This window comes from Esox lucius, chromosome 17 (assembly GCF_011004845.1).
Source record: "Esox lucius isolate fEsoLuc1 chromosome 17, fEsoLuc1.pri, whole genome shotgun sequence".
Taxonomy (NCBI): domain Eukaryota; kingdom Metazoa; phylum Chordata; class Actinopteri; order Esociformes; family Esocidae; genus Esox; species Esox lucius.
The window spans coordinates 26541253-26552964 of record NC_047585.1 but is presented as its reverse complement, the minus strand read 5'-3'; the positions used below and the strand labels follow the sequence as shown (position 1 = coordinate 26552964).

At 39.5% G+C, this 11712-nt stretch overlaps 1 protein-coding gene across 2 annotated transcripts; it reads left to right on the top strand.

The window, feature by feature from the left end:
* The first annotated feature begins 1332 nt into the window (after nucleotides 1-1332).
* LOC105017116 (transmembrane protein 88) lies at nucleotides 1333-9582 on the top strand. Of its 2 annotated transcripts, none has more exons than XM_010881473.3 (3): nucleotides 1333-2282; nucleotides 6291-6585; nucleotides 8331-9582. In XM_010881473.3, exons 2-3 carry the CDS (start codon nucleotides 6292-6294, stop codon nucleotides 8556-8558), a joined length of 522 nt encoding a protein of 173 aa, XP_010879775.1. In that variant the 5' UTR covers nucleotides 1333-2282; nucleotide 6291; the 3' UTR covers nucleotides 8559-9582. The 2 variants fall into 2 exon arrangements, with proteins under 2 accessions (XP_010879775.1, XP_019911396.1); XM_020055837.2 differs by lacking the exon at nucleotides 1333-2282 and adding an exon at nucleotides 4417-5501.
* The last annotated feature ends 2130 nt before the right edge of the window (nucleotides 9583-11712 follow it).

The following is an 11712-nucleotide window of genomic DNA, read 5'->3' as shown; positions in this document are numbered from 1 at the left end:
TGGAAGGACTTAGGCAGAGTTACTAAAAGCCTGGGAAAGAGAGAGGGGTGTAAGAACTGTAAGAAAGAGGTTTATTGCATAGAGATCACTTCCTGGCTGGTAAAATATTGTGTCCAGATTTGCACTGAAGGGTGAAATGTATGTGATATCGCTGAACAATTTGGTTGGACATTTTAACAGGGTAGGTGCTTATCCCGAATAAAAACCTAAACCTGACCTTAGCCCCTACCCTTAACCTGGAACTAAACATTCACCTAACCGTAATTCTTTGGGCTGTTATCTTGAAAGGGCATACTTCCAAATCTTGTCGTGACCTGGTCTAACCGAAGAGGCCATTACTTGTGGCTAACCAATATTAGGGCTGATTTGAGGTTATATTAACTGCTGCTTTGCATTGCAAAGGAACGGTTATTGTAACAATTATTTTCACCTGAAACTCTTCAAAGTTGTCAGTCCATAAGTAAGCATGTTTTGGTACGTTAAAAGCAACGATATTTGAGACCATAACCAATCTGACCTGTAGATGTCAGTATGACTGCATGTATTTGACCCAGTTATCGGAGTGTCACTGGGAGGATTAACTATCGTGTTTTATTTTTTCAGGATTTTTATACCCTACACCACATTCTGTTCCAAGCACCTCCTTACTGTTTTCTTTAAAACAGGATGCAACAGGAATCAATTCACTCTAATGCTGATTATTCACCTGTTATTCTTCCCTTCATCCTGTGTTCCTTCTGCCTCCAACCCCACTTTCTTATCTCTCTGATTTGCATCTCTTGGCTTTCGTTCTAGATCCTCCCTTTTGTCTGTTTCATTAGATTAACTTGAGTTGAGATTAATTTGGAAGGCTTACCTTGCTGGCTTTTCTCTCTGCCTCTAAACAAATCAAGCACTACCTTACCTATGGTGGTGTGATGAATCAGTGGAGGGAATCAGAGACACAGACAGACAGAGACACTGACTAGCCCAGGCCACTAGAGAGGTTTGTTGTACTGCTTCACGTCTGACTGATGTAGCCTACAGGAATCATCAGTCACTACCTCCATGTCTCATTTGTAGACTGCTAGTACCACAGCCTGTGTACCTAACCTTTATCTGCAAGCAACCTGATGACTTAGTGCGCTGCCTCGGCCTTGTATTTTGTTTTCCTATTAGAAAAGAATGTACTGCATTTGAAACACTATGTGTATTAAAGCTTTTGATGCTGAGTCTAATACGTGCCTACGCTGAATAAAAAAACGTACTTTACTTTTATGTTCCATGATCAGGGTAACAGTGGTGCTGGTCCAGGTTGCAATGGTGTGGCAGCTCTGCAATGCAGTGCCTCAGACTGCTGCATAACTCTAAGCTTTAGAAGTTAGAAATGTAACATGTTCTACCAGCCTAGTCTGTTTTTATTTGGTGGATTTCAGGCGTAGCTGAAATTTCGGCCACTGATTTCTGACAGAATATAATGGATATAGCAATACAAATCCAGGGAGACAATGAGCTCAAACTGCTTTACTACAAAATTGTGCAAGGAAGAAAGTGACAGTGATCTGAGTGCACTATGTACTATGAGGAAATGTGAATAAAACATTGTCATGAATGTATAGATAGATGCATTCTAGAGAAGTATAGCAATGCCATCTACTAATTGATGTGTTATCTTGCACTCCATTGTTTTAACAATAAAATTGTTATCCTCCATCTCCAGTGTACAAAAATTGTAAAGCCACAGATGGAGCATTTAGATATAAAAATATGGTTAAAATGTACATAATTTTTGTTTTTCACCAGTTGATAGAAGTTTCAAAATTTGTGTTCCTGAGGGTGGAATTCCCCTTTAATAAAATAATTAAAACACGTTAGATAAGATAAAAGAGAAATTCATTATATGAGGACATCATTCAATCGTGTGAATAGGCTACTATTAATGGTAAGCTCCGCTCGTGCGGTTAACGCTCACTCCACCGGGAGCGGTTGAAGTCATTAATTTCCAAAAGCACAGTGCTGTGTCCAACTGAGCTGATGTGGTCTCTCTTCCACACTCGCACTCACACACCCTTGCGCTGTGCACACTACTGTGATCCATATCCACAAAAACTGCACATACACATCGCTTTGGTACTGTAGGATTGATTTTAACGAGGCAATTGAGTATTGCGCATCCTGAAGCTTTTTTTTCTCAAGAAACGCGGGGAAATATCTTTATTCTGAAGTTAGGCTGAACCTGCTCTTGTTTCGGTGTCAACAATTTAAAGCTTTCTAGGAAATACTGAAAGACACACCAGAGCAAGGTATGTACGCAAATGTTATATTGGATATGTATGTTATTTGGAATAAAATTCCACAAGGATTAATGTATTTAGAGAAAGAATATATCTTACACAAAACAAAATAATAATTTAAACTATTATATTTACATTTATATGAAGATACATTTTCTAACAAAAATGCTTGTATTCTGACGGTGTTGCTTATAACATGTTTATACATAGTTGTGAAAATGTATGGAATGCAGTCCTGTATTTGACAAGATGGGATATTATCTGGTGCATGCAGTGATGTTGGTTTGCACCCGGGGAAGAAGATTCTGACTGAATTAATTCAGAATTACGGATCAATCAGCGTTTTGGCATAATCGATAGCTGTTACTAATTCCTCTGGGCTACAGCGTGGATGGGCAAAATGCCCAACATGTGATGGTAAATGGAAGGACAGCAGGGGTGATAAAGAGTGATTAAATTGCCAGATGGGTGTGATGGGAATGGTATATGTAGTTCATCTTGTGTTTTGTGACATAACAACATGACTTTTCAATTCTCTCTCTTTCCCTCTCTCTGTCTGTCTCTCTGTCTCTCTGACATACATTCATCCTTCCATTGAACTATTCATTATTTAAGACTGCAAAAGAAGAAAGTATCTCTTTAGGTGCTTTTCTGGCCTAGGATAACTGCAAGAAAAGTAAACATCAAGTTAGCTGTTAAAACTGGGAAAGAAAAGTAAAAAAGATATCTGGATAGAGAAGAAGTCTCTCCAAAATGTTTGTTTCATATAGGACATGCACGTTTGTTATTTTGTCCTTGTGTTGGTCACATTCTCTAGTTTTACTATCTATGTGGATAATTAATGGTCACTGGATAACACACCACCACATTTAAAAATTCATTTCAAACAATTACCTGCACTCCAAATCATCAAATCAGCTAGTAAATGGAATGGGCATACCAGGGTCTTGTAGTACCCTGAACTTACACATCCATCGGTGTATATTGTCATGAAAAAATATGTATACAGTATATACGATACTGTTCAAAACCGTTCAAAAGATTGGGGTCTCTTCGAAATGTCTGTGTTTTCCATGAAAACATAAATGTCCATGTTTTCCATGAAAACAACATACAAATGAGTTTGAATAGTTAATATAGCAAAATGAATAGGAAATATAGTCACTGACAAGATTAGACAAAAATTATGATTTTAACTGAAACAATAATTCTGTCCTTCAAACTTTACTTTCGTCAAAGAATCCTCAATTTACAACAATTACAGCCTTGCAGACCTTTGGCATCCTAGCCGTCAATTTGTTGAGGTAATCTGAAGAGATTTCACCCCATGCTTCCTGAAGCAACACCCACAAGTTGATTGGCTTGATGGGCACTTCTTACGTACTGTACAGTACAGTCAAGCTGCTCCCACAACAGCTCAGTAGGGTTGAGATCTGGTGACTGTTCTGCCACTCCATTATAGACAGAATACCATTTGACTGCTTCTTCCCTAACATATTCTTGCATAGATTGGAGCTATGCTTTGGGTCACTGTCCTGTTGTAGGAAGAAATTGGCACCAATGAAACGGTGTATGATTGGCATGGCGTTGCAAGGTATGGCATGGCGTTGCAAAATGGAGTGATAGCCTTCCTTCTTAAAGATCCCTTTTACCCTGTACAAATCTATCACTTTACCACCACAAAAGTACACCCAGACCATCACATTGCCTCCACCATTCTTGAAAGATGGCGTTAAACACTCCTCCAGCATTTTTCATTTGGTCTGCCTCTCACAGATGTTCTTCTTTGTGATCCACCTGAAACTTAGATACGTCTGTCCATAATTTTTTTTCCAATCTTCCTCTGTCCAGTGTCTGTGTTCTTTTGCTCATCTTAATCTTTCCTTTTTGTTGGCCTGTTTGAGATATTACTTTTTCTTTGAAGCTCTGCAAAGAAGAATGCCAGCGTCCTAAAATCACCTCTTCACTGTTTACATTGAGACTAGTGTTTTGCAGGTACTATTTAATGAAGCTGCCAGTTGAGAACCTGTGAGGCGTCTGTTTCTCAAACTACACACTCTAATGTTTTCCTCTTGCTCAGTTGTGCACCAGGGCCTTCCACTCTTCTTTCTATTCTGGTTAGAGCCAGTTGGTGCTGTTCTGTGAAGGGAGTAGCACACAGCATTGTATGAGATCTTCAGTTTCTGGGCATTTTGAGCCTTTTGAGCCCATTTATTTTTTACTAACCTGTACTGAAATTGAATGGTCTGTGTAGAGCTGTTTAGAGATTTTGTTTTCCTTTCGTCTGCAATTGTTCGTCGATGGGCTCGAGGAGGTGATGATCAAGGTGTGTTAGTGATTCGGATGGAGGAAAGGAAAAGTGCAGATGTTCCAATTGAAAACAAAAGCTGCTGTGGCATCAAATGACCAACAGAAATTCAACACTTTAGCATGTACTTTTGAATGCACCTCAAAATTATTTCAGTTGAAAAAAGATTTCACTATTACGGCATATATGTGAAGGTTGTTTTCTGACATTGCATTACAAGTATTGCTCACAATGCCCCATTAACAACTCTTGGTGATCCAAGAGATATGCTACAGCTCATTCAACCTGAACACCATGCAACTGTTGGTATAACTAGAGTTCAACTCAGGTTACTGCCATGATATAATCACTCACCCATTGCTACAGAGTCTGTGGAAGGCTAAATAAATACTTCCTCGCAAGAATAATGTCATGATGCGATTGATTGAATGTTACTAGTTGACACCTATATTTATTTTCCCAGAATACAATGTTCACACTAGCAAAAGGGTAATTTTATTTGTTGGGATTTTTTTCCTGCTTCCAGCCCATTCAGAAACAAGCAAAACATTGTAAAAAATCATTTTAAACAAATACAACTTTTGTTTTCATAATAGGCCTAGTATAAGCACTTGCAAAGTGACATTAGCAGTTTGCCACCACCTAGATTTTGACTGGGTGGGTTAGCATAATTCTAATTTTCTATACAGGTTGTATACCTTTTTCTATCAATGTTAACAAAGCCTATCAATGCCTATCAATGACAAGACACCTAATGTGCTGAAATGTTTTATGATTACATTTGCTGTTGTTCTTCAAAGGTAACTAGCTGTCTCACCATGTAAAATGTTACACGCAATATTTTTCTTCAGTTGTCCCTGTGGAGGAACCATTTTCTTGTTCCAGCTTTTGTTGATTTCTGGATGAACCTATGGGCTCAAGTTAGTAAACAATCACATTCAACTAGAAAAAGTGTCGTTAATTGTTTCTTGTATATACACTGATTGGTTAATACACATAAGAAATTTGTCTGATTTTAATCCAACAGTTTATAGCTGATAGCATGACATTACATAATTTCTTATTGCTCTAGTTGCTTAGGTAACCTGTACATAATCACTGTAAGGCATCTTGGGTGATTGTGGTGTATTGCCAATTTACAATGGTTCAATGCTGGGTCAAGGCACTCTGTGATGCGTCATACATAAGAACTGCTCTGAGCCATAGTATCTTGTCCGTATACCTCACCCCCACATACCTAATCGTTTAATAATGCTACACATAGCACACCCTGAATTTATATTATTAGATTTTCCTCAGTCTATTCAGTAAAATAAAAAATATGAGTTATGCCTGCCACATGCCCAGGTGCCTGACCTTTCCTGTTTAAAGTGAGGGTGTTGTCATGCAGATTTATTGGTGCATTTTCAAAGAATTGTCATGCAGTTCTGATTTTACTAAATAAGAACACTATTATTATTTAGTATTATTATACAATGTATACAACTATTATTATTATTGTGCATTTTTGTCCATAAATAACTTACATAAAACATTTGTACTGCTCAGTGGTAAAGGCACTAACACTGAAAAAATTAAAAACAATAGGTCAACAGGAAGGTGATCATGACACAGGATTATTGACTGAGATTGTGACACATTTACAGTCATGAGGATACAACAAAATGAAATGCTTCAATTCAGGCTTATTTTGTTTCTCTCTCCTTTAGGATGTGTGGGGTGGATGTGGACCTAGATGACGGGAGCTCTGGTGATGACGAGAGGGAGGAGGAGTTCTGGGTGCCGGAGGGGGTGAAGATGATGCACCCTCCCACTGCCCACAGTGCGGGTTCTGCGTGGGGCAGCCTCCGGGGCAGGTGTGGCTGTGTGGCGTGTGGTGCAGGTCTGGTGCTGTGGAACATGGGCGTGGCCCTGGTGTGTGTGCTGATCCTGGGGGTTGTGTTTGCCCTAGTCCTACTGCCTGCCTCACTGCTGCTCTATGCTGGATTCCTGTGCCATTCGCGGGTGAGTGATTCCCGTAGAGATGGTTAGAGGACATAGCTAAAAGTAAACAAATACTTGGATATCTGCAGTTAAAGTCCTAGAGCTGCAAAAAACAATGATGTTCTGTAATATCTGCACTAATTTTTGAGAAACTGCAATAGAAGTGCAGTATTTTGGCCACCTTTTTTTCAACATAATGCAGTTATAATACACTCTAACTGCAGTCATTATTTCAATTGAGTCAAAGTGTAAAAGGACAAGCATACAGTATATAAGTATATATATATAGTAATGGTCAAAGGTTTGGTCACACCTACTCATTCAAGGGTATTTCCTTATTTTAACTTTTTTCCACATTATTGAATAATAGTTAAGACATCAAAACTAGTAACATACCAATATGGAATCATATAGCAAACCAAATACCCAAATGTGTTTTGGGTCATTGTCCCACTATATACAAACCAGATGGGATGGCCTGCAGTCGTAGGTGTGTCCAAACTTTTGACTAGTACTGTAAATGTATAGATAAACTGGCTGGTCCTGAATGCGGATTGGCTAATAGTCATGATATATGTAAGCAATAAGGCGTCTTGGGGGTTTGTGGTATATCGCCAATATACCACAGCTATGCACTGTGCCCAGGCACTCCATAATGCTTTGTGCCTAAGAAAGGTTCTTAACTATATACCATACCCCATTCTGCCTTATTGCTTAAATATACATATTCACTTGAATGGGTGTGTCCAAAATTTGACTGGCACTGTATACATTTAAGGAAGTTGGCCCTAAGTGAAATCTATAACAATTGATCATAAATATCTTTAAAGTCAGGGAAGAATTTACCAATGTACAGAATGTGATATGAATATAACATTTAGCTCAATGGCTTGCTGTAAACAGTTAACAGAAAGTGTCAGTATAGACCCTTGCTGCCAACCACAGCTGTGGATGTCAATTAACAGTTTGTATTGGAGAAGTGATGTATAGGACAGGGAGAGAAGATGGATGTTGGAATGAAAGCCAGTTTGCAACTAGCTGGGCTGAGCACTCTATGGACAGGATAAAAGAGGGAGGATTGTGTCTATATTCGTAGCTGATGATAGGCTCAAGGTCACTGAGTTTACTGCAGGTGGGTTGAGACATTCCTTGTGATATTGCCGACATGGTGCCCATTTGAGAACACACTATGTATATTCTGCATTTTGGGGGTTTTATTTTTATTTGTGTGATTGTGTGTATGTGTGTGTGTGTGTGTGTGTGTGTGTCTGCCTGTCATGACTCCCCATCCTCCCGCCCCATTCTGACAGTGTCTGTATACAGTAGGTTCCCCATTAGCATTGCTTGCAGGGTTTTTAATCAAGTCTAGTAGAGCAGTGGCTTCGCTCTTATCTCCGTCTCACTCATCTCATCCTGTTGTTGCCTCTCCACCTTTCTCTCTCTTTCTCTCGCTCTCTTTTATGATTGACATCCCCAGGTGTTTTATTGGCAGCTTTCAGCTGCCTCTTATCTGAACAGTAAACAGTAGAGAAACTGTGAGTCTGCCACACACCACTAGTCCCGTTCGCATGGTCTCTCTTGTGTATACACACACAAACACCTCTCCCTTCCCTCAGTCCTGTTCAGTTGAAGATAAAGCTCAAACATTCGCTTCACTTACAAAAACAATTCAGAAACATGTTCTGTATCAAAGCAATTGTCCCTCTCTCTCTCCGGAGTCTGTTTCTGTCCAAATGTTACAACGGTCTTTCTCTCTACCCCTACAGGTCCTCGACTCCCCCTCGCCTGTATGCCGTTACCTGGATGACAACAGCTGCTCCGCGCTCATCATTTTGGGTTTTGTGGTAATGTCGCCGCTGGTGGTGGTGGCGGCGGCCATCTTCTGCGGGCTGCTCCGGAAGCTGCGTCTCCTGTTGCTCTTTCAGCCAATTACACGAGCCTGGTACCGCGGACAGGGCTTGGACTGGGGAGGCGACATACGTGCCTGGGTTTAACTGACCCAAAGCTCTTCTAAACCGGTGGCTGTGTTACCTACTGTATTTAGAGTCCTGTTCAACTGTCGTGGATGTCGTACAATCAAATGGATACACTGTAAATACACTGTGAACCAAGTAATGTTTTGAATACTGAGAGCTCTTCATGTGGAACAGGCTGTGGCTGGTATATTGAAGGTCGGAGAGGAGATAGTGGAGTTCCTGGTGGAGTGTACTAGCAGCTGTTCTCTGTGGATTTGTATTGGTTATGTTTATGAATCTGTTTTACCATGTTTATGACCTGTTAACCCATATGGTTGTCCATCTGATGTAGCAGAAGAATGATATTCAGTAACCATACACAGTTTTTATGCAATTTACGTTGAATAAAAAAAATGTCACGAAAGGTGTAAAGGAATAGAACGTGTCAGTGAAATACAATTTACGTTGTTAGTTTGACATGGCTGGATTCCCGCGATGGAAAGATAATCATGCTGGAAATGCTTTTTGTTTTGTGGTCCTCCCACGACCACTCAGAAAAGCAGACAGTTTATATGACTGGATGAAAAAAGGCTGATGACCTTCACAGGGTTGTGAAAGTACATGGGGTTGAGCTGGACGCTCCTTTCCAATAATGATTGACGGTTTTACGGTGTTAACACGAAGATTGATGCATGGCCGGCGTTGGATGAATACAGATACTGTTGTTTTTGTCCATAATATTCCCATCATAAAGCCTAGGGTCTACTGTACCGACACGGTATTTGTGTACTTTTGGATAGAGAGCTTTTGTCAAGAGCAGCCAGGCGCACACCTACTTACTGCAACAGCTGTTGTGACAAAGTCCTCTTTATACTGTAGTTATACATTTGAAACCCTTTCTGTTGTTGTTGTTGTTATAAGGTGCATATATCCTCATGCATTTCTTCAGATCCCCTTAACTTCTGTTTGCTGAAAACACACAACTGATAAGGAAATGCACATATTTTTCTCATTCAGATTTTCAAATATGTAATTAGGGTGGAAAACTAGTTAACATAGTAGCAAAAAGTGTTTCGATAGTAGCTCTCTGAATTGTATGTTAACTACCTACTGGGTTGGATATTAACCAAATAACTTCCTGCCTGAGCTCTGTCATGACATGGTGTCATAATTAAACACCTCACTCAGTGAAGTAAGAAAAAAACATTGCATTTGTGAGGAATTTATAGGAAACATTTGAACACAGCAAGTTTGGATCAACAAAGGACAAACAAATAAGGGACAGAAAAGTGATAGGCATTATGGGAAGTCTGGCTTAAGGTTAGTGAAGTCAACACAAATGGTGCGTCAGTCAGTAGATAAAGAAGCAGCATCCAGACATGCTCTCTGCAGCCAACAACAAAGATGAGGTGCAAACAAAACACAGAAACTGACATTTGTAGTGATGGTAGCAGGATCAATTGCATGGGTAAATCCTTAGATACAAGTGAACATAAAGGTACAAAAAGTAGAAATTCTTGGGCCATATGCAAATAACGTAGCAGAAAGGTTGTATGCAAGACTGCAAGATGGGTTTGGTTCTTAGAGCTGCACTCAGGTTTTTATAGAGACAGGGCTGCTTAACATGAGAAACCATCAAACTTAGGCCAACGTAGGCCCTTATACCCTAACTTCACCATGCAGAGAGTAAGACTGTGCATAGACTCAAAACAACTCAATGAAGTAGTGAGACTGAACGGTTTATCTTAGCCACGTTTGAAGATATAATATCAAAGTTAGCTATTTTCCCATGCTGGACACAGCTAGCACTCTTTGACCATATCTTTAGAAAACTAGACTTTCATGAAACCAGTGCGATGATTCTGTTTCAAACTTCTTCCTTTAAGAAAAACCATCACCCCAGAAAAAGAGCCAAGATGTGAGTTTGGTAACCAGAAAAAAATTATGAACCACTTGTCACAACAAGTTTACCTAAGAGACGATGGCTGCTGATTGGAGCTTACCAATGGGCACAAGTTACCTAGCAGTGGTGGGCTACTACACTAGAGTGATTTTAATAGCCCACCTTCCTTTCACCACCTAGTGTGTGAGGTTACGGGTACCTACCAAGCTTGTTAGCGGGAATGCTACCCAGTTTGTCTGTATTGACAACATCAGAAAGAAGTATGGCTTTACTCATACAACCTCCAGTCCATGTAACCCAAAGGTGAACAGTGTTCCAGGGAGAGACATTCATACAGCAATGCCAATTCACAAACATTCAGCTCCACATATTACTCTGATGCACTACTGAAATAAGCACATTGCCACAACAGGAGCAAATCCAGCACAACTCATGGCAGGATGTCAGATCTGGATGCTGGTTGAAAAAAAAAAAGCAAACATCAGATAGCTCTTTAGTGATGAAACATGAAGAAGCTTTTTTAAACGGGGGAGGACAGCAAATGGTGCAGCAAAAGTAATTTGAGTTGGCCTAATTAATAATAAAAAAATGACTACATTAACAAGAAGAGGCCTGTGTTAAAAGCAATTATTTTCTGTTTGAGAAAAATGAGGTAGGTCAATCTGTTTAATTGATGCTATCCTAGTGGATAACCTATGAAGTGGGGTGCTATTTGGCTGGCCCAAAAAATGTGTCTGTGCAATAACTCAATAAAACGTGTTTTAGTTGGAAAAGCAGTGAATCATTGAGATAAAAGCATTAGTATGAACATTAGGATAAAGACTATCCTCCATTTTACAAATATTTGTCTTAATGTAAATAAACATTTGAAAACCAAAAGCACATGTAAAGGAACATCCTATTTTCTTCTTTATTTTCTTCCTGTCTTTTTGTATAATTTTGAAACTAATTGAACTAATAGGTGTACTGTAAATCACTGATATCAGTGTTATTTCCTAGTATTTGATAGAAAACACAATGCAGTTTTAACGCAGCATTAAACCCCTGCTAAACTCTGGTTGTTAGTCGAAGGTACCTTTCCTGAGCTGAGTACAAGTAGTGTGGAAAGAAGCAAAATGTCTTGACAATGTCTTGGAGGTGTCACTTTTCAGGAATGGAAGCAAAGCCAGTTGCAGGATATACAGGTGTTTATTTGAACCCAAATGCAACTTGAAAAAACTAAAGAGACAAAATAAACAAAAATAAACAAAAGAAATCTAGCCCATACATAGGGCACAAAGCAATAACTAA